Consider the following 24,257-nt stretch of genomic DNA (forward strand, 5'->3'; position numbering starts at 1 on the left):
TATTAGTATGCTCCTTTTCTATTGCAGAGTAGTATTTCCTTGTATGAATATACCACAGTATATCTGCTTAACTACTGATAGACATTTAGATTGATTTCAGTGTTTGACTATTATGAATGAAGTTGCTGTGAACATTCATGTATATGTCTTTATGCAGACATATGCTTTCATTTCTCTTGGATATATACTTAATAGCAATATGGCTGATTCATATGGTAGTTCTTTTTAAAGAAACTGCCAAACTATTTTCCAAGGTTGTTGTTTCATTTGACATTCCCTCCAGCAATGTGTAAGTTTCATTTGCTCCCCATGATCTCCAACATTTGGTATGATCAATCCTTTTTTTTTTTTTTTAAGATTTTATTTATTTATTTGACAGAGACACAGCGAGAGAGGGAACACCAGTAGTGGGAGTGGGAGAGGGAGAAGCAGGCCTCCTGCGGAGCAGGGAGCCCAATGCGGGACTCGATCCCAGGACCTTGGGATCATGACCTGAGCCAAAGGCAGACGCTTAACAACTGAGCCACCCAGGCGCCCCATGATCAGTCCTTTTAATTTTAGACAGCCTAATGGTGTGTAGTGATATCTTATTAGGGTTTTAGTTTTACATTTAGGTCTATAATCAGTTTTGAGTTAATTTATACATGTCCTATGATATATGGATCAAAGTTCAGTTTTTTGCATTTAAGTATCCAGTTGTTTAAGCGTTATTTATTGGAAAGACTATCCTTTCTCCACTAAATTACTTTGGAACCTTTGTCAAAAACTGCTTAACAATTTATATGTGGATCTGTTTCTGGACTCTATTCTGTTGCATTGACCTATTTGTCTTTGTGCCAATACTACACTGTCTTGATCATTGTAATTATTAAGTCTTGAATTAGGTAGTGTCAGTCCCCTAATATTTTTATATAAATTATTTTGCATCCTCATATGTCTTATAACCAGTTTGTCAGTCTCTGGGGAAAAAAAGTTTGGGATTTTGATTGCATTGAATCTATAGTTCTGTTTGTGGGGAAGTGACTTAATAATATTGAGTTTTCAGTCTTTGAATAAAGTGTATCTGTCCATTTATTTAAGTTTTCTTTAATTTTCCTTACCAGAGTTTTGTAATTTTTTAGCACACAAGGTTTATCCCTGAGTATTTAATATTTTTTGTGCTATTTTAATGTAATGCAAGTGGTATTTTTTAATTTATATTTTTGATACTCTGTTGTTAGTATATAGAAGAACAGTTGATTTTTTATGTTGACTTTAAACCTGCAACCTAACCAAACTTATTAGTTGTAGTAGCTTTTTTTTTTTGTAGATTCCACAGGGTTTTCTAAATAGTCTATCATGTTGTCTGCCAATAAGTCAGTTTTACTTATTCCTTTCTAGTATAGAAACCTATCATTTTATTCTCTTGCATTATTGCATTGCTCAGAACCTCCAGTACAATGATGAGTGGAAGTGGTGAGAGCAAACACCTTGTATTATTCTTGATCTTAAGAATAAAGCATTGAGTCTTTCACCATTAAGTATGATATTAATTATAGATTTTTCACAGATGCTCCTTATCAGATTGGGGAAATGCTTTTATTTTTAGTTTTCTGAGTTTTTATAAGATTACGTGTTGGATTTTGTCAAATGCTTTCTTTTTATTATGTTAATATGCTGAGTTACATTGATTTCCAAATGTTAACCTTGCATTCCTTTGATAAACCCCCCTTGGTTATCAGGTATTATCCTGTGTATATTTTGTTGGATTAGGTTTGCTGAACTTTTGTTTAGAATTTTTGTGTTTGTGTTCATGAGGGATATTGACTTATACATATATTTTTTTCACACAATGTCTTTGTCTAGTTTTCGTTATCAGGGTAATGTTGGCCTTGTAGAATGAGTTGGAAAATATTTCTTCCTCTTTAATTTTCTGGAAGAGTTTGTGTAAAATTGATATTATTTCTTCCTTAAATGTTTGCTTGAATTTACCAGTGAAGTAATGTGGGCCTGCAGTGTTGTGAGGCTTTTTAACTACAAATCCAACTTCTTTAATAGATTTAGAACTATTTAAGGTACCTATTTCTTTTTAATTGAGCTTTGGTAGTTCATGTCTTTAAGGATTTGTATATTTCACATAAATGTTTGAATTTATTGGGATTAAGTTGTTCATGATATTTCCTTATTCTTTTAATATCTGTAGAATCTATAGTGATGTCACATTTTCATTCTTGGTATCAGTAATTTGTATATTTTTTCCCTAATCAGTCTGGCTAGAGGTTTATCAGTTTTATTGATTTTCCCAAAGAATCAGCTTTTGGTATCATTGATTTTTCTCTATTCTTTTGTGTTTCATCAGTTTCCACTCTTTATTACTTTTCTGCTGCTTAGTTGGGTTTCATTTGCCCTCCTTTGTTTAGTTTTGTAAGGTGGGAACTGAGGTCATTGATTTGAGACCGTTCTTCTTCTCTAATATAAATATTTAGTCTTATAAATTTCCCTCTAAGGTAAGCTTTAGCCACAAATTTTGATATGTTGTATTTATTTTCATTCAGTTCAAAATACTTTTAAATTTCCCTTTTGATTTCTTTTGGCCCAAGAGTGATTTAGAAGTGTTTTAGTTGTCAGATATTGGGGTATTTTTTAGTTCTGTTATTGATTCAAATTTGATCCTGTTGTGGTTAGAGGACATACTTTGTATGATGTGAATCTGTTTTAAATTTGTTGAGACTTGTTTTAGTCCAGGATGTGATCCATCTTTGTAAATGTTTTGTGTATACTTGAAAAAAGTGTATATCCTGATGTTGTTAGATGGAGTATTCTATAAATGTCAGGTCCAGTTGATTGACAGGGTTGTTTACATCTTCTGTCTGCCTATCAATTTTCTGTCTACCTTTTCTATCAATTATGCATGGATATATGAATGTAAACAGGAGAAGGGTGAAAAGTTTATTCTTTATTGCTTGTTAAGGGCATCTTTTGAGCATCAGTGAGCAAAGAAGGGAGGTGAAGGTTGTGGTAGAGCGACTAGTGAAGAGTAAACTTTGAGGTGGTATTAAGAAGATCAGGAAGGGAATTGAGTAATACCAAATCAGTATTTATAATAGGGTTTTTAAAGGGGTTATGCACTTCAGCTCCCAGCTCTTTATATCAGATAATAAGCATTAGTCTGAGAAAGGTAAATGAATAGACTAAAAGAGGCAACAATCAGTTGATAAATAATACAGGAAGCAGTTATAAGATGTTGAGAGGTAGTTTTCTAACTTTTTAAAGAGAGATTTCATTTTCTCACCATAATTACTAATAATTCTTCTGAGTAGTTAATCATCAGCAATATCAACAGCAAAATGAACATTTTTTATTGTAAGTTTACTGTGTGCCATACATTGTGCTAAAAATATTTTATGTGCATTTTTACATTTTATTCTCACCTCAGGACTAGGATGTAAGTACTGTTAATATTATTCCCGCCTTACAGATAAAGAAATTGAGGCCTGGTGGGGTTAAATAATATCTTAAGGGTTTACTCAAAGAGGAAGTGATAAAGCTGGGATTTGAGCCTGTCATATTTTATAGTGCATTTGTTACCGATTTCCCCATTCCCACCCCCCAGAAGAATAGAGAATCCTTTTTATTCTGAGTTTTGCTAAAATAGCTTTTGTTAAAGTTGGTGGCTCTGAAACTTCTTTGACCACAACCTATAAGAAATGGATTTTACGTAGCAGTCCAGTGGATATTTGTTATATGTATGTGTATGTGTATGATGTTTTTGTGTGTATGTGTATTTCATAAAACTATATGTGGTTTTAACATGTACATTATACTTTATTTCCTATTTATTGTCTTTTCTCTTCCCTCTTTCTTGTCGCAATCCACTAATGGATTGCAATCCAGGTGAGAAAAATACTGATCTAGTCTAAGCCAGGAGAATTGTAGATAAATATGGAGCATTGTAACTATATGTGTATGTGAGAGAGGCTTTGGGGGTGGAGAGGAAGAGGCATATGTTATCATTTTGATACCTGAATACTGGGTACATCGTATACAAAGTTGACTGCTTAAAAAAAAAAAAAAGAAAAAAGCCCTTTTTTTAAAGATAGACTTTAGGAGTAATGTATTTGGTTTTTGTTTTTAAAGCTTTCTGATCCTTCTGATTTACCAAGGAATGCCTTTAGAATTTTTACCATTCTTGTGGAATTTTTATGTATTGAGCATATTGATTATGCTTTGGAAACAGGACTTGCTGGTAAGTATATTTGTGTTATATTTTGCGTTAAATTCCTTTGATCATGCTTGATTAACTATATGCATAATGTTTTGTATATATTCAACTCTTTATGTCAAATTCAGTTCAATGCAATGAATAATGCTTTTTGAGCATCTGTAATGCAAGAGTTTGTCAGGTGCAGAAAGTTACACAAAGAGACAGTTCTCTTATTACATCAGGCAGGGCAGGGCAAGCTACATAAGTCACTACAGTGTATGGCAGAATGTGGTACAATGCTATAAGTTACAAAATGTCAAAGGAGCAGAACTGAAGGTGACAGCAATTCTGATTGAAGCAGTTGAGTAATGTAAAGTTTAGAAAGGAAAATATTCCAAAATAAGCCTGGAAAGGAATAGATTCATATTAAAATTTTTCTTTTGCTTTTGGTCTTTCAGGTTTACTGGTATTAATAGGTTAATAATGATTTCTTCCCTAAATTCCAGCCGAATTAATGTAGTTCCCTCCTTGAACTTTCCACCTGTTTAGTGTGCATCTCAAATTTAACATAATCCCCACTGAAACTCTTTATCTTCCATTTAAACTTGTTCCACTCCCATTCTTCCCCATGTCCTTAAAAGGCATTACTATTTACTAGTTGCTCAGGCCCCAAACATAGGAGTTGCCTTATTTCTTCCTTTTCATCAAACTTGATAGCTGGTCTGTCAGCAAATCCTGTACTTCCAAACACAACTCAAATTCATCTACTTTTCCCAAGCTCTAGTAACGCCACCCTAATTTAAATACCATCATCTTTATCCATTCCTTACTGGCCTTTCTGTATACATTCTCACCTCTCCACTACTGACTCCACATAACAGTTTGATTATCATTTCCTTGTTTAAGACCCTTTAGGGACTTCCTATTAATTTTAGGGGAAAAACAATAACAAACTTTACAAAAGCATTGCTTTTGATCTGTCCTCCTGTTAGTATTCATCCACTTCTCATATTGTACTTCCTCTCACTACCTTAGCCATCAGCCACTCTGGCCTTCATTCTTTTTTTTTCCTCACTCAGGCATTCCCCCATCCCCCAATCCCTTTTCCTTTAGCACTTCTCATGCCTGACTTTTCAACCTCTGATCTCAGTTAACTAAGATGTCACCTTCTTAAAGAGGCTTTTGTGGATTACTCTAAGATAGCCCTCTACTCCCAGCCTAGTTATTCATTATTTCATCACTGAATTAATGTTTTTCGTAGCACTTAGCACAGTGAAATTTTCATCTGTTAATGTCTGCCTCCACTTATCAGAATTCATTCACATACCTTTTAAATGCCTACTCCTGCACTCACGGAGCTTTCGTTCCTAGGGATAGGATAGACAAATGACTAGAAAGTGCAATGAAGAAAAATAAAATTGAGTAAGATTGTGAGAAGTGTTGGGGAGGTAAGATGGGGAATTCAGGAGCAGAGGGCTTTTTTTAGAGAATGCCTCTCTGAGGGGATAGAGGAACTAGAGAGCTGAATGGAGTGAAAGAGTAAATGGAGTATTTGGAGAAAGAGTATTTTAAGAGAACAGCATATATACTCTTGTGGCTAGGAATCTTATCTGTCTTATTCATCATTATTATCTAGTACTTAGAAAGCACATAGCAGATGCTCAAAAATGTTTATTGACTGTCTATCACATCACTTTTTAGTTTTTTAACACTGAAGCAAAATTACCCATAATTCAGTAAACTTGTGATTTATTCTTACCCATTTTTTAATTTGCTGTCATGATTGTAGATAAGCATTTGTATCCTGCTTTTTTTTAAACTTAATTACAGTAGACCCTTTGTTTTTTAAAGTTTATTAATTTATTTTCTTAAGTAATCTCAATACCCAGTGTGGGGCTCAAACTCATGACCCCAAGATCAAGAGTCGCATGCTCTTCTGACTGAGCCAGCCAGGCATCCCAATTACAGCAGACTCTTGACATCAGGTATTTAACATTTGCCATTTGCAAATGACTAAATGTGGCAATTTGTATTGGGATAATAATACCTCAAAGATATTAAGAAGATTAAAGAAGATAATGAGAAAAAGTAACAAGAATTTGAGTCCATATGGTATGAAGGATTTATTATTTAGCTCATATGGAAATCTAGCATCTTCATTTTAGTAGCTGTATTCACAATTTGGAAGGACTTAGAAAGTTTACTGGTAGGATGAAAATGTCTCTTATAATTCATAAATTTTCTTCCTTGCAGCCATTCAGTTAGCACTTACTGCTATTATTTCTAATGATAGTATAAAATTTTGTCATGTGTATATATTATAAAGTTAAATAAAGTTAACTATCTCCTCTTATTAGACATACTGGGTTTTTTCAGCAGTTTAGTAATATAAATAATGCTGCAGTGAACATTGTAGAGCTTAAAGTGTTTTCCTTCTTTTGAATTATTTTCTCTGTATGAAATCTCAGAGGTGAAGTTAGCAGAGCAAAGTATGTTACCAGAGACACCTGCCTGGCTCGGTTGGTAGAGCATGTTGACTCTTGATCTCTAGGTTATGAGTTCAAGCCCCATAGTGGGGCTAGAGTTTACTTTAAAAAAAAACAAAAAAACAAAAAAAACCCACACAAAGTGTGTTACCAGTTTTTAAAATTTCTATACATAAAGCCTTTTCCAAAAGGGTTTTTTGCACTAATTAACAGTGCTGTTGCATATACCAGTTCTCCTGCATAACATTGAATATTCTTTTAAAAACTTTAGTGGTTAAAAATATACATAAATATTACCTTAATTTTAATAACTTTGATTAATAGTAAGGATTTTCCACATGTGCATTGACTTTATTTTTTTCTCTTGTAAGTTTGTGTTGGAGCTTTTAATTTTCTTACCAGTTGGTGATTTTGTCTTTTATGGGAAAATGAAACACCTTTGCTTTCATTTTTAAAACTTTGAAAAAAATCATCATCCTATAAAGAATTCTGGGTATTAATTTTATTTTCTCATATGTGAATATTTTCCCTAGCCCATTATGCCTTTTAATTTTAGCTAGAAACACAAACATCTAAGGTTAGAATGGACCTTAGAGTTTATCTACTGCTCTTCTACAAAAAAGAGGAAACTGAAGTCTGGAGAGGTCAGCTCTCTTTTTTGGAGTGAGCATGTTGAGTCGCTTGAATGCCATGAATTTTAGAGAGTGAGGAGACTTTGAATATTTTTGAGGTAATAATGGAGAGCAAGATGAGTGAAATGTATAAGTTTAAGTATGTTACTCTGGCAACAATATATAGCAAAAAAGATAAAGTGATTTGAACCCAGGAAACTAATAAAAAATTATTTTAACTATTACTGGAGATAATGAGGCCTTGTTATAAGAAAAATGGTGGAAGTGTATGCATGGCTCATGTGGAACCACTGGGCATGAGAGTGGGAAAGGAAAGAAGATATAGTCCAAGATGATTCATTTATTGATTTATTTTTTGGTTTATCTCAGCAAATGAAGTCTGAGTAGATGGTGAAAATTTTCATGTAAAAATTTTAGATTCATTTTATTAAGTTATTAAACTTAATTTTACTCTTCTGTCCACAAAAATCATTGCTAATTTATTAAAATAGCAGTTACTTTTATTCATGATACCGTGTTCTTTTTTCTGTTGCCAAGATGAATTTCTTCAAGTATGATTCTAATATGTACATGCCTTCCAATTTTAGGAATTCCTTCTTCAGATTCTAGGAATGCAAATCTCTATTTTTTGGATGTTGTGCAACAGGCCAATACTATTTTTCATCTTTTTGACAAGCAGTTTAATGATCACCTTATGCCACTAATAAGGTTAGTCAAATTGATTTTTGTTGGTATTTCAGTGACCGTTATAATGCTCTATGTATAAAGATATGCAACAAAAATTTTATAAGATTAAGAGGACAGATTTTAATAAGGCATTAAATAAGGTTTGGTTTATATCTCAATTTATGTGAACTTTTAAAGTATGTGAGGATTAATAAATAAGGTAGAATATACGTAAACATGCCTTATAAAATTGTATGTGTACTGTTATTAAAAAGGAAAAATATTTTTTAAAAAGGAAAAATAAAAGATAAAATTTTAAACATTTTATTGTACACATTGATATGCCAAGAAATTAATTCAAAAACAATCTCAAAGATCACTTGTGATCCCTGAATCACACTTTAAAAGGAAATGTACTATTTTAAGAGCTGTAATGCCACACAGCACAGAATTCACATAACTATTAGGGTTGCAGGTTCCTTAATAGTTTAGGTGTTTTTGACATTGAGATGACATTCAGAAGGCAAATATGATTGTCAAATTTGTTTTTATAATATAGGAAATCTAAATACAGCTGGATTGGCTATTAGTCTCCAAATTTTAATTAGTGTAATTTATTATATTCTTAAGACTCTGGTGATATCCTTTGGTGTTTGTTTTTGTTTTACTGTTAATACAGATATCTAATTAAAAAGGAAACCAAATAATCCCAAAATTGCAAAAGCACATATATTTATATTCTTAAGGGATATCTTCTCTTAGATGAAAGTAATAAATCTAAATCTTCCTCTTCCTTCTCGTTTAACTGGTTAATTTTTCCTAGTGTGACTATTAGGCATAGTAATACTACATAATTTCCTAGTATTGAATTGGGCATAGTCATAACTACTTATGTGCTTCTTGGATTTGTGAGCAAATTAAAATAATATATGTGTATGTATAAATGTTTATAACAGTACACATGTGCATATGAAAAACTTCTACAAGGCTACTAATGTGATTTTTTTTCCCTTTAAACATTCAATAGCTCTTCTCCCAAGTTATCTGAATGCCTTCAGAAGAAAAAAGAAATAATTGAACAAATGGAGATGAAATTGGATACTGGCATTGATAGGCAAGTTGTTAGTTTTACCTTTTCTCTTATATTCTTTATGTTTATTTACTTTTGAAGATTTTTTTTAAGATTTATTTATTTATTTTGGAGAGAAAGAGCATTGGGGGAAGGGGCAGAGGGAGGGAGAGAATCTCAAGCAGACTCCATGCTCAGCACAGAGCCAGACACAGGGTTCAGTCTTATGACTCTGAGATCATGATCTGAGCCTAAATCAAGAGTCGGATGTATAACCAACTGAACCACCCAGGCACTCCTTTAAAGATTTTACTTTATTTATTTATTTTTTAATTTATTTTTTATTTTTTTAAAAAGATTTATTTATTTATTTGACAGAGAGAGAGAGGACAAGTAGGCAGAGCAGTGGGCAGAGGGAGAGGGAGAAGCAGGCTTCCTGCGGAGCAGGGAGCCCAGTGCGGGGCTCGATCCCAGGACCCTGGGATCATGACCCAAGCCAAAGGCCCACACCCAACCGAGTGAGCCACCCCGGCGTCTCTAAAGATTTTATTTTAAAGTCCACAGCCAACATGGGACTCAAACTCACAACCCTGATACCAAGAGTCACACTCTCTACTGACTGAGCCAGCCAGTCGCCCCTCCTTTTCTCTTATATTTTTTAAATTGTAAAAACACCATTATAAATGCAGCATGAAAAGGTTTTCAGTATGTTTAGGTATGCTTTTAAACTAGATTCAATTGAAAAACCGTTTTTGTAGGCCACCACTTTCTCCTCCTCCTCCTCCTCCTTTCCCTCTCTCTCTCCAGACTCCTTAAAAATGGTATGTAACATAGAGGATTTTATTTTCATTTGAATTTTTAGGCTTATATCTGAAATGCTTTAAATAAATATACTTGTTTTCTGTAAGTGAATTTCATTAAGTGAATATAGACTGCATTCAAAAATTTTTATAACTTTTTGTAGTTAATTACCTGTTCATAGTATAGAGCAGTGGGTCTCTTTTCTTGAGATGACGTGGTGGGCATATATTGATGATGATGATAGTTACCACTTATCAAGCATTTGGTGTGTGCTGGGCACAGTGCAAGGAACTTTACCTGTATTATTTTATTTATTAGGTAGGAAATACTATTTCTGTTCTACACATGAGGAAATGGAGGCTTAAAGAAATTACGTAATGTGCTAATAAGATAACACAGTTAATGGTGGTAGAGCTGGAACTCAAATTCTAAAGCCCATGCTACTAGATTTGGGCATATCTTTTTTACTTACTGTAATTCTGTTCCTTTCTCTTCTGTTTAAGAAAGCATATTTGAATGCAAGTTAGTTTCAGTGCTGTATAAGGATAGCCTGGAATCTACTCTAATTTACAAAAAATTAAGTAATTTTTACTTTATCAGTATCAAACTTGCAGCTTACCTCCCAATTATCTTCTCACTAAGATCCAGAATTACCATTGAGTATATGATAATCAAGGTAAGAAAAATAAAATTGAAGAATAAAACTAGGAAAAATAGGATGTTATAAAATTAATTACTGAGACTAATTTACTGAATTATATGCTTAGAATAATCCTAAAAGTGGTCTCTCCCTTTTGTTTTTAGTCAGGACCATATGAGAACCATATATAACTTCATTTAATATAATTATGTGTATGATATATTGTACACATTATAATCATCACTTCAAGAAGTATGTATTTTCCTAACCTAAATCCCTCATATTAATTTAATTTGTTTCCTCTTGCTTTACCTCAGAATCATACCTGAAAATCATATTTGGGACATAGGGAGGTTGGATATGTTAAACTTTCAGAGAAATAGAAAGATGTATTTCCTTGGTGTCTTCTTAATGTCCTTCTGTATAGACCTTAATCACAGAGTCTTTGCACTAGTTGATTAATTGAAAGCACAATATTCTGTAGTGGCCTCATGAATGTGAACTTCTAATTTTTTTGCCCATGTACCATGGGGCCAAGAGGTGAGCAGAGCATTCACCTGATCTCTTCTCTGATCTTTTCAGACCAGTATCCATCTATAGGTGTTAGGTCAGAACTCCTTTGCCTTTGAAACTCACATCTTTTCCTATTGCTGTCATCTCTCAGTCATTTATGTTAGTCTCCTACATTTATTGAGGATTTGGGCATCTGGCTTACAGTTTTTCTTCTAACCTTAAATCTTAGGTTATTTCTACTTCCATGTGTGTGACCCATTCATTTTCTTGATCATCTTCACTTTAGCCACCTACTCTCATATCCTACTAGACCTCATTATCATTGATAACAAAAACCTTAAACTTGAATATCCCACTCATTGCTCACAACCTCCTGTTCTTCCAGTTCCATAACCTTTCTGACCTCAGCAGGAACTCTAGCCCTTAATATATTTATCTTTTGCCAATCTGCTATCCTTTTCTTTATTCATTATTATGCTTAGGTTGTTTGATCCATCTCTTAAATTAGTCCCTTATAATTACCCTAAAATCTGTTTCCATTCACCTTAACTATCTTATAGATCCAAGGTTTTGGAGCAGTGCAGGCCCTTTTATTCCCATAACTGGGTGGCTGATTGCTGGTGGAGAATAGCATATAACTTGAACATTATTGGTGCCACTACAAACCCATGTTCTCATTTCTCAACTGAGTCTTTAGTACCATTTGTTCAGCTTCCTGCTTGTCCTTAGACTGTGGAACTCCTATTCATCTCACTAATTCTTCCAAACGGCCATTTGTCTTAACCCTCTATCTTCCCCTCTTCCTAACCAGTCTGTATATGGTAACAGGAAGTAAGTTAGTGACAGGTTTCTAAGATCTTTAAGATTACCTTAAATAAAGTATTGGGCAAGAGCAGGAAGCTAATAAAACCAAGAGTTCATTGATAGCAAGACCTAGAATTTATTTTTTCTAAAATCTAAAGTCTACCAATAGTAAATAATTTTATGGTGCTCTGAAATTAAATAATTTCAATTTAGTATAAATAATATAAATTAAAGTAAATTTAAAATAAATGGGTCAAATATATGGTGTTCTTAATTCTCTAGGACGTTAAATTGTATGATTGGACAGATGAAGCATATCTTGGCTGCAGAACAAAAGAAAACAGATTTTAAGCCAGAGGATGAAAACAATGTTTTGATTCAGTATACTAATGTGAGTAAAATAATTCAGTATACTAGTAATACCTACTATGCTTAACTTTTTCATTGGTGTATCTTACTGTGCTCTTAAGTTTTTTTCTTTTATACTTAGAAATTAATGAGACACTGTATGTATTTTCTCCTTAGCTAAACTGATACACATTTCTATGTAATAAGTGTAGAAAAAATTTTACAGGCCTGTGTTAAAGTCTGTGCTTATGTAAGAAAGCAAGTGGAAAAGATTAAAAATTCCATGGATGGGAAGAATGTGGATACAGTTTTGATGGAACTTGGAGTACGTTTTCATCGACTTATTTATGAGCATCTTCAACAATATTCCTACAGTTGTATGGGTGGCATGTTAGCAATTTGTGATGTAGCTGAATATAGGAAGTGTGCCAAAGACTTCAAGGTATGTATTCACAAATATAAAACTTGTAAATAGGCTCAAGAACATAAGTCAGACCATTAAAAATGCATGCTGACTTATAATCACTACCGAAAAGTTTAAAACTTGCTGATATTATAGTGAGACAGATCTAACATTTCTTAAGTGAAAAAGTATTGTTCTAATCACATTTTCCGTCTTAACACATTTTTGTTCTGTGCTGTATTTTAGACAAGGCCGTATTTCAATTTGACAGTCCAAATGACATTGTTGACTTTCATAACTAATGCTGTATATATCACACATCAGGAAAATATGTTCTTTCTTCATGTACATCTCCTTGAAATCCCTTTTCCTTAAGGCTTAAATTTAAGAAAAGTGCTAAATTAATGGTCACTAATTCTAATCCACAGAAGTATAAATGACTGTTACTATTGAAGGAAATTGACATGGACCTTTTCACCCAAAAAGATTATACCAAGTTTATGTAATGTCTGAAATATTTGAGTTTTGACACTTTCAGGAGCTTTTACAATTTTTAATATTGAACTCTCCCACATTAGTAAGTCTTAATAGTATATAAATGAAAATAGTATATAAATGAGAAACTAATTGTAAAACTAGAAATTGTTTCGTTTCAATGTTTTTTTTTCTTATTTCAATTCAGATTCCACTGGTATTACAGCTTTTTGATACTCTGCATGCACTTTGCAATCTTCTGGTAGTTGCCCCAGATAATTTAAAGCAAGTCTGCTCAGGGGAACAACTTGCTAATCTGGACAAGAACATTCTTCACTCCTTTGTACAACTTCGTGCTGACTATAGATCTGCCCGTCTTGCTCGACATTTCAGCTGAGGTTGAATTTACAAGGGAAATGTGTTGTACTTCAGCAGGCCTTGGTTGATGGAAAGCACAGGAGATTTCTTAATGTGACACAGCCAACATTTTATGGAAAAATGACTGTTTGGAGAAACAGCAGCCATACTTACCCTTGAGATTTTATTTGAAATTTGGACACTACTAGCCATATTTTGCTTTTTCCCCTTAAGTTGAATTTTAATTCAATTCTTGAACTTACAGATTTCAAATTCTAAATTTCAAATTCTGTGAACCTACATGTCACTGTTTTCATCCTGGAAAATGTTGGTGTCAGAAGACAAACGAGATGTTATCAGTGTTCCAGTTGACATTCTTTAACATATTCTATTGGAAAATTTCACCGTCCTATTTTGCATTAATGGTAAAATCCAGCAAAACTGCATTTATTATTTACCAATTTTTAATGACCTTTTCAGCACTTGATAATTGTTAAACAAGTTATTTTAGGTTTTCCTAGAGAACTTTTGCCTCTTTCAAAAGGTTAATAATTGAGCATAATTTCTGTAGTTAATTGGATTTTTTCCTGAGGTACAACAATAATTTCCAAGAAAAATGTTATAAACTAAACTAAATGATGAAATGTTTCATGTAGATATTAGGAGTGGATCAGAATACATCTGCTTTCTGGGTAAAAAAACTTAAAGTTTACTATTTCTTATTTCGTAAACAGATTTTAAGCCAATGCTAGCAAGAAATTAATAAGTCTACCTTATTTTATATTTCACTTAAGATAAGGTGGAGGACCTTAACTAAAGGACCACATTTATTCATTATTTTAATATTATAAGGGAAGTAAAATGAGGTTTAGTCTAAACGATGAATATGAGAAATATTGACAGTGTTTAGCAACAATGCAGTCCTTTAAGCTTTCTTTCTTAATGCTAAACTGGAATAAGATGGGATGGCTAAACATAAGTAATACATTTTAAGGGGAATCAGGAATTGATAGATAGCATTATATATTCTAAGTCTGGAGATGAGCTTTGTAAAAACTGGTTGCTTTGCAAATCTATAGTTTCTGTCATTATCTTTTTCAAGGCATTTCTGAAGCAGTTCTTACTGATTGGAGTTAATTGAATTGGCTTAATATGGTGACATAATAAATCACTTATAAAATTTTAAACATCAAGTGGAAATTTAGAAAGGCTGTTACTCTACAATTTCTATAAACTTGCTCTGCAAGAATTCATTCTTATCTATATGTAATGTTTCAGCTTCCTTTGTGGTGTTTATAATCTTCTAGGAACAGATAAACTTTAACGTTCAGCTCATTCTTGGCATTTTTTTTCCTTTAATGTAGTCTTGTAGCCTTTCTGGCTTAATTTTGGCAAACTACTTTTAAGACTATGTTTCTGAATGGTCATCAATTTTACCAAAATTTCCAGGTCCAGCGCTAGCTACTGTTTAAATTACTATTGACAGAATATTCTTCATTTTCTCTTTAGCCCAGTTGTTACCAAGGTAAGGAAGAGAAACGAAGTATGCCAACTTTTATCAAAGCATTTTAGTAAATCGTGGCAGTTTTAGAAGGCTGTCTAGTTTTCTATTCCTTAGCCAAGGGAAGCCAGAACAGATTTTGGATACTAGAGAAAGTCATATGCTTGTACTATTGCCATTTTAGAAAGCTCTGATGTGAATTCAAATTATACCTCTGTTACTGAAAGCCAACAGTTTTAAAGCAGTAGTTTTACTGGCCATTTGAACTCTTTGTACACAGTGTCAATTTGTAAAAAAAAAAAAAAAAAGGAAAAAAGAAAAAAAATCTTAAATAAAACATGAGAGAACATTTTAAGACTTCCAAATCAGAGAAGTGCTTCAAATTATTTTGTTTGGACTAATTTTTAAAATGTAAAGCATATACATGTTGCTTAGATATTTTGTTAATTATTATTTCCATGCTTGAGTTTTGTGCAATATTTTCCATTATGTCCATTGACCAAGGCAGTGACAAAGAAAACTCTTAAGTGAATACTTAACTTAGAAGTGTTAACATTAATGTTTAATAAACAAATTCCCTGCAATTGTTTTTTTATTTCACTCCATTTTTACATCTTTAGGATATGTGTACTTAATTTCAAAAATTATTTCTATTTAAGTTTTCAAGATGTTCTTTATTTTTTATAGCATAGGTCTTCTCACTTCCTTTTTTTTTGGAGAATAATACTTTATAACTAAGATTAGAAATTTAACCTAAACTGATTATCTTTCTCTAAGAAAAAAAAATTTGTTGTATAAACCCCTATGCGTTACTTGCATTCTTTGTATTCCAGTTTTTAAAGTATTTTGTATGTATATTTGTGGCCACTATAAAATTTTGCCCACAATTTATGACTCAAAAGAGATGACCAATAAGTAAGATGTTTTTCATGTGCACATGGTAAAATTTTAGGTAGCAATAATGGAACTTTGTATATTAGTAACTTTAGCCAACACTGAATAAGGAGAATCTTTACAGTTTTCTGCAGTTCCACATGAGCTAACAGGCAATATTTAGGTAATGTTTTGAAGTTGAAAATATGCTCCAAAACCCTGCAAATTATTTTTCTTCAACTTGAGTATATTATGTTTGCATAAAATGGTACAGAAAGTGAAATGCAGAACACAAGTTTAAGAAGGAAGTCTAGCATATGTAAGTTATGATATTGAAAATGACAGTCAACCAGAGTAGATAAATAGTCCTTATGAAGAATTATTAAATAATGCTTGGATGGATCTTTAGATATAGTTGACTATCTGACTATTTCAAGACAAGTATTTAGCCTCATTTTGAGCATCACCATGGTTGCAAGTCCCTAGCACTTTCCCCCCCTTTTTTTTTTTTAAGATTTTATTTATTTGACAGAAAGAGACACAGTGAGAGAGGGAACACAAGCAGGGGGAGTGGGAGAGGGAGAAGCAGGCTTCCCGCGGAGCAGGGAGCCCAATGTGGGCCTCGATCCCAGGACCCTGGGATCATGACCCGAGCCGAAGGCAGACACTCAACGACTGAGCCACTCAGGCACCCCTCACCTTCCCTTTTTAAAAGAAGGGCTGCTAAGTATGTTAACTTATGATATATTTAAATGATTTTCTTTCCTCTTTTACTTTAAATATTTCACTCTCTGAATAGCAGCCTTCTGACTTACAGTGAAATAATTGAATTACCAGATTGACTCAAAGTGGAGAATTTACTGCTTCCCTAAAATGCCTTTATTTCATCTGTGATGGTGAATATTTACAAGTATCCAGATAAAGAGATTTTGGTTCCTGAAATGCCACAAAACCTTTTAAGGTGGTCATGTTTATAAGGTAGTGGCTAAGGCATGCTTGAACAACTGTTTTATGAGAATAAGCAAAGTTCACTCAGTGCATAATTTGTCGTAGACTTAAAAAGCTCACCTCTGGGAATTTAATTGTTTTTAATATGAAATTATGCTGCATATTGCCCATATATTACTCATTGACTCAGAAGTGTAAGATGTTTCCTAGAAGTGTACTGAATTCTTCTGATTTCTTTTGGAGAATTTGACATCAAAAGCACTTTATGTTTTTATACAATTAGTTTAACTATATTTAATTCCTTTAGTACTTCTCTCTGCTTGAGAAACCCAGTCCTAAAATACATTGTGTACTTTGGAGGAAAAGACCAGTCCATGTTGTTAGAGTAAATAATTCTACCTAAAGTAAAAACAGCAATTTTTAAATTTTGATGCATAATAGAAATAATTACAGCTACATTTATCTACTCAAGTCCCATGCACTATGCTAATCATTTGATTTGTATACATGATCTCATTAGATTCCAAAGCAGCCTTAGGAGTTGGGTACTGTTACCTTCATTTGACAGATGAAACATCTAAGCCACAAAAACGTTAAGTAGACCTACTCAAGGTCTATAGCTAATAAAAGGTTCAGATTGAAACTTAAGTCTTTCTCACTCACTGTTTATGTTCTGTACAGTCTCCCTGTTTAAATAGGTCCTTTGTTTTGGTAGGCTCATTAGTTTTTGCTTAATCTAATTCTCTTCTCATCCAATGTTTGGTTCTCACTGTAATGTTTAGACTATGAAGTTGATACACAGGATCAGTATCTAATTTACTGTTGGATTTTTTTAATGTGCCCAGTGTGTAATCATACTTTTTAAATTTGGTTTTTAAAATTTTATAAGTGGTCATGAAATTTTAATTTAATATTAAGTTTGTATTTAATAGAAATCTTTCTATCAAAAAGTTCTCTTTAGTATTACTTTACATAATAGTATTATGTCTGCTTAATAATTTTGTATCATATTTTATAACAAGTAAATGACAACTCTAGCTTGGAAAATACGAGGAAATCAGTATTTCTGCCTTCAAAAACAGACTTTTAATGTCATAAGTTTGCCAATTCTGTTAATTATTTAATGGATTTGGTAGTTTTTAAATGACTAATGTTGGAGGGAAAACGTACTCAGTGTATTAGCAATAGATAGCCATTTTCATGTAATCAAAAATTGCATGTTTAATCTTCTAAAAATTGCCTTAACTCTTTTATTCTTACCACTGATCAATCCTTTTTATTTCCAAATTTAGGGGAGAAACAACTCCTCAAGTATATATGGGAGAGAAACCTGACACATTAGAGTGTAAGAATTTTAATTGGTGATTTGGAGCAGTTAGGCTGATAACCCTGGGCTTAACAAGATTGATATTTTTTAAACTTGGCCCTGTGTACATCAACACTATTATTTGGGTGGTAACAGTAAACTTCAGTTCTTGTGATATCACTTTTAGGGGGAGGGAAAAGTAATTAACCATACTTGTTCATTTTCTAAGTGTTTTAGATGGTTGCAGATTGCCTCACCATACAAAGCCAATTTAAATATGGGAATATATCACATCATACTCCAAACAGCAAACAACCTGAGAGGAAAGTCATTTATTCAGAAGGCATAGATTTGTGCTAGACATCAATGATGCATTACAAATATATAATTATTTGCACTAATATTTGAGCAGGTGGAATGGATTAGAACATGGTCAACATTATGCTGCTGATAACATGTATTTTTCTATATTAATATGTACTGTGCAACGTGTATTAAAATTGTCAATAATTCATTTTAGCCAAGATACTAATATTTATATTACTATGTTGAAGAAACAGTATCCAACTGAGCCACTTTTAATTTAAAAGTCTGAAACTGGAATTAAGTTTACTTTGAAAAACCACTTAAGTTACTTTATAATCATGGTAAGGTCAGTAAAACAGAATTATCAGTGACTGGTGACTTAATAGGAAGAAGTATGGAGGGTTAAGAATAGGGCTAGGAATCTGCAATAAGTAAGTTAACTTTCATTTAGTTACAGCTCAGATGAGTGACTTCCTTTTATTTTCACTATTAGCAATCTTAAATGAAGGAAAATGTCGTATCCCTTCCAGAGTATCTTCATACTAATACTCTAAGTCTGAAGATTGAATGGAACCAATTCCAAGGAGTTAATCTCCACTGGTGGACTTTCAAATTTTTTAGATTAAACTTGGAGAGGTAGGAAGCCTCTTGATGCCCCTGTAATCTTAAATAATTAGGTGCCTTTAAGTGAGACCATCACTTTTTACCTGCCTATCATTTTAATCTTTTATACTGTGGGTAAATTTGGTTCCTTTGAACTCTGGTATTTTGTTATGGCAGTTCTATCAAATCTGCAGCTTTTTGCTATAGAGAATATTATCTAAACGGAATCTGGACAGTGCTGACCTAAAGAGAACTGTGAAACTACCTCTGAGTATATTGTTTGCAAATGCTGTGCACTATTTAGAGGATTCACATGAAATTATGTGAAAATACTTTATAAGGAGTAATACTAAGTGCCTCTATATTAGGAGTCTCCAGTAAAATGTACTTTCCTTTTTTGCCACAAGGGGGAGAAGTTATTTTTATAATAATACCTACATTTTTGTTTGATTTTAAAAATAGAACTCATATAGTTTCTACTGAACACTACCTATGAACATACCACTGTCCTAACTAATAGGAAGAATGTGTGTTTGTGTGTGTGTATGTGTGTTTAAATAAGATTGTGAAAGTCGTGAAAAATTTCTGGGTCAGTTAATGACATAAAACTAAGACAGTTTTGAAGAACTTGTATGTTCACGGTGGACACAGGAATTGGACAAAGTTCATCATCATTAAAATTATGTTTTTGGAGTTATATCATTGAATTACTTTAGCAGCTCTTTAAGAATAATCTATTGATTAGTTTTCTGCATTCTGCTTTTTAAAGAAAAAATTTTGAAACAATCTCAGACTTAAAGAAAGGTTGTAAATACTGTACAAATAAAATTTTTCCGCTTTGAGAGTAAGTTGCTGTCATGATGCCCTATCACCCTACAGTACTTTTATATTTCCAAAAAGAAAGAATTTTCCCATGTAACCATAATACAACCATCAAAATTAGGAAATTAACACATATTACTCCTTCAGACCCTATCCAATTTTCATTAATTGTCCCAATAATGTTGTATAAAGATACAGTTCAAAATCACATGTTGCCTTAGGTTGCAGTATCTGTTTCTTTCACTCTGGAACAGTTCCTCAGCCTTTCCTTGACTTCTGCTACCCTCGACTTTTGTAAGATTATAGGCCAGTTATTTTGCAAAATGTCTTTAAATTTGGATTTACCTGTTTTCCTTATGATTAGATTCTAACTGTGTGTTCTCACTGCATTCTGTTAGGTAGTGCACAATTTCATTTTGCCCCATTTCTGATGATGTTCATTTTGATCACTTGTTTGCCTATCAGGTTTCTCCACTATAAAGTTACTGTTTTTTTCTTTTAAGTATTTTTGGGGGGATGTAGTTGAAGCTATGTATATATCCTGCTAACCAAATTTTCAACTTATTGATACCAGTATGAATTCATCGTTTTCCAGTCAATGGATTATAATCTATTGTTTATTTTGAATCTCAAATTGTTCCACATTTAGCTAGTGCAAGCCCCTTCACGTTGGCTCCTATGCCCTTTTGATAATGTTGCCATCATTTTTAAAGCACTTCCTTACTTTTAGGCACACAGGATTCCCAAACCCATCTTGTACTTGCCTTGCCCCAGCCCTAGAATCAGCCATTTCTCTACCATTTAGTGGGACTTGGTATTTAGAAGCCATGATTTGTGCGTGAGATGAGCTTATCATGGCTGAGATTTCACTGTCACTACTCCCTCTCAGTGGACAGTGCTAGGGGGTTTTATGTGTGTTTATACACACACATATATTTTGTTTTAACTTACCCACACATACACATACACTCCCTCTCCTATGTGATACCCTTCTTACTCCACTTGAGCTCTCCTCTTGGGTTTCTCTCCTCTCCCATTCTGGAGGGTTTCCTCACCCCATTCAACCACCAAAGCTTTGGCTTTAGGACAAAGGGGAATGATAGTAGTCATTACAGAAAACATGTAAAAATTCTAAATAAAAATTACTCATAATTTCATCACTCAGAAACAATTATATTTTGGTGTGTTTTCTTTTACTGTAGTGTGCAAATTAGTAAAGTCAAATTGAGAATGGTTAAAATGTTTATGCCAAAACATGGCACTTTTCATTTTGAAGGAATTAAATTTGAAGTGCATGTCATATGTTTTTCTATCTTTTTCCTACTATGAGTAGTTACTAATTAATAAGAGTACATCAGAGAAACATTGTGTGAATGCAAATTTGACTGAATACCAATAGGATATTTTTACTAATAAAGTTCAGAGGGAAAATGATCGTACAGTTGTCATTTAGTAGGCCAAAAAATATATATATGTTTAAGTAAGATAGACTTTATGTGAGAAAAAGGTCAATATCTGGGATGAATTTAATAACATGTTGTAATGAACTTCATGTGAAATAGGAGTCTGTGCATGGACAAGTTTCTCAACTCTCAGTTTCCTTGTTAGGTCGCTATGATTACCAAAATTCTTTAATTCTAAATGCAAGAAGATACAGGCATTCTATTAAGAGCTTATAGTGATGTCAGAAATAGATTAGCTCAACAAGTCACCTCTGAGCCCAACTGAGAATATGTGAGAGCCACCTCCTCCCCTAATGCTACCAGCATGCAATGACCAAATACCCTTGTGATTAATAGCTAAGGCTCTTGATCAGACAAATGGCAGATGTGCATCTTGGCTTTGTCACTTACTAATTCTGTGACCTTGTGCAAATGTTGTAAAGTGGGGAGAAGAGATATTTATGATTGTTTTCATTCTCACTGATTTCTATGAGCTTTTTAAAGGAGTTTCCAGTCCTCTGAGGGAGGGGTCACTTCATTCATTCATTCTTCATTTGATAAACATTGAAATTCTGTTTTTGCCAGGTACTGCATTAGAAGATAAGGATATTAAGATAAATAAAAAGATCCTGCCCTCAAGAGTCTAGCCTAGTGAGAGAATGTATGCAACCAATCATAGTGCTCTGTAATAAGTACGGTAATAGTAGCATGGAACCAGGTGCTACAAAAGCTCAGAGGAACTGTTTTCAAATTTGTGGGCTGGTAGGGGGTGAGGTAGGTAATTAAAGCTTCTCAAATTACTATTTATTAAATACCTACTAAGGCAAGCACCTTGCTAATAAGTACATTTGTTATTTAATTCTCACACTGCAAGGTAGATACTGTTATTCTTCCCATTTTACAAATGAGGGAACTGAGGCACAGAGAAGATGGATAACTTGACCAAGGTTATATATCTAAAAAGTAATAGAGTCAGAATTCAAACTGTACCCACAGGCTCCCAGAGCCAGTTGTTTAACCGCTTTATTTTATTACCTCTAAAAAGATTCCCTCAAAAAAGGTTACATTAAAGTTGAGCTTTTAAAAGGCAAGGAACATTTCAGGGGATGGGGCATTCCAGATAGAAGTGGCTCACACTTGCAAGGGTGTAGCACACAAGTCACTGGTGTATTCATTGAATGGGAAGACTGTGAATAGAGTTCCCACTGTGTAATCTATCAAAAAAAGGCAAGTAAAGTTGGAATACTTGGGTCAGGGTTAGCTTATTAAGAATTTTAAATGTTGGGCGCCTGGGTGGCTCAGGTCATGATCCTGGAGTCCCGGGATCGAGTCCCGCAGCGGGCTCCCTGCTCGGCGGGGAGTCTGCTTCTCCCTCTGACCCTCTTCTCTCTTGTGCTCTCTCTCTCTCATTCTTTCTCTCTCAAATAAATAAATAAAATCTTTAAAGAAAAGAATTTTAAATGTTATCTAATTGTTGCTTTATCATGAAGATGACAGAACCAACCATTGATGATTAAGCAGGTAAATGACAATGAACAGCTCTAAAAAGATGACTGATAGGAATGTATGCAGTGGATGGGAGGGGAGAAGAGAGCAGAAATGAGGTTACTGCTTTAATCTGGAAGGTGAAGGCCTGAACTAGGGGAGTAGCACAGGAATGAAGAGGAGGTGATGAATTCAGGAAACACGTGGAAGATTAAACCAATAGGACGTGTCTATTGTTGCTTATTGGGTGTGGAGGGCAAGGAAGGGAAGGAATCAAAGATGATTCCAAGATTCTTAGCTTATGTATCTTGGTGAATGTTAACATTATCAGTTTACACAATAATGTATAATATCATCTACATTAGCAAAAATAGGTTTAGAGGGAACATCAAAGAGTGCTAGAACATTTATTCTTTTGCCAGGAGAACTTGGTTAAGGTCATATAAAAAATTTAAACTATTTTTAATCTTTTTTTCAGAAATACTGGAAGTTGTAGCAGAATAAGAAAGTTCCATTGGCTTTGAAACATAGGGAAATGATTTTGAAATCTGAATAATATTTGATGATTGTATAGTTGAGTTTTTTTTACTTTAGGCCAAAAAAAGCTTTATTAGAATTTTAGTGTATAGATATATTGGGTAGACTCAAATGGAATGACACCTGTCTCCCTCCCTCCCCATCGAAGTCAGTCCTTTAGAAAGTTTAAATTGGGAAGTATATAGATGACTTCCTATGATTGGATCATTTACATGTTCTATAATTAACATCATCTGACTTCAGAAGATAAGGCTTACCATAGTATTTCCTTTGTAGGTGGTTAAGACCTGTGTATATATAATATTTTTTTCTCTATTCTCATTTCTAAAATGTGTATATACTATAAATACTCCAAACATTACAGAAATATACAATGTAGTATAACCAGAAATATAGTGTAGTGTGCTGCTTACCTGGCTTGGTCTACAGAAGGTCAATTTTTAAAAAATATTGAAATTCTAACAATTCCAATACAACACCTTCAATTCCCCCCAAACCTAAAGTGGTAGTGTTAATAAAGCTTTACTGCATGCTTGCGGGATAACCAAAGAACAGCTCCAAAAGTGATTTACTCTGCCATTGGCCGTGATTTTTCTGAGGTTCATGAGCCCCAAATTCAGTATCAGGGACCCTGTGGAGTTTCTGTCAGACTCCCAGATGTTGAGGCCAATTTAATGTCCATCAAAAAACTCTCCAAGTACTTTCATTCTCCAAATCCAGACCCAGAGGAGTTCTTTTCTGTCCCCCTCCCACACTCCTAATTCCAAGGCCCCTTCATTTTTCTGCTTTAAAATGATTGCGAGAGGGACTAGAACATCAGTTACAATAGAGTGGATTTCTCAAAGCCCAAGTCAGTTCATTTTAATACCACCATGCAGGAGCACTGAGAGTCATCTACCTAAATCTACATACAGGAAAGCATTTTTCCAATGTTTCAGGAGGCCAGCACAGCCAACACTAACCACATTCAGTTATTAAACAAAACTAATGATAGGTAACACTCATGAAGCATTTACTTCGTGCCAGATGTTATTTTAATGATTTTACATCCAATCTAC

General features: G+C 33.5%; 1 protein-coding gene across 2 annotated transcripts in view; it reads left to right on the forward strand.

The window, feature by feature from the left end:
- Positions 1-19,755, forward strand: part of EXOC5 (exocyst complex component 5) — a 59,501-nt gene extending 39,746 nt beyond the window's left edge. The window contains exons 13-18 of one of the 2 annotated variants that reach the window (XM_027572118.2): positions 4,117-4,225; positions 7,889-8,009; positions 8,995-9,081; positions 12,077-12,185; positions 12,369-12,584; positions 13,228-19,755. In XM_027572118.2, the coding sequence (XP_027427919.1) occupies positions 4,117-4,225; positions 7,889-8,009; positions 8,995-9,081; positions 12,077-12,185; positions 12,369-12,584; positions 13,228-13,416 (831 nt within the window). In that variant the 3' untranslated portion in view covers positions 13,417-19,755. Of the gene's footprint in view, positions 1-4,116; positions 4,226-7,888; positions 8,010-8,994; positions 9,082-12,076; positions 12,186-12,319; positions 12,585-13,227 lie in introns of those variants that run through there. The other variant, XM_027572119.1, reaches the window with a different exon arrangement.
- Positions 19,756-24,257: the final 4,502 nt, after the last annotated feature.

This window comes from Zalophus californianus, chromosome 6 (assembly GCF_009762305.2).
Source record: "Zalophus californianus isolate mZalCal1 chromosome 6, mZalCal1.pri.v2, whole genome shotgun sequence".
Taxonomy (NCBI): domain Eukaryota; kingdom Metazoa; phylum Chordata; class Mammalia; order Carnivora; family Otariidae; genus Zalophus; species Zalophus californianus.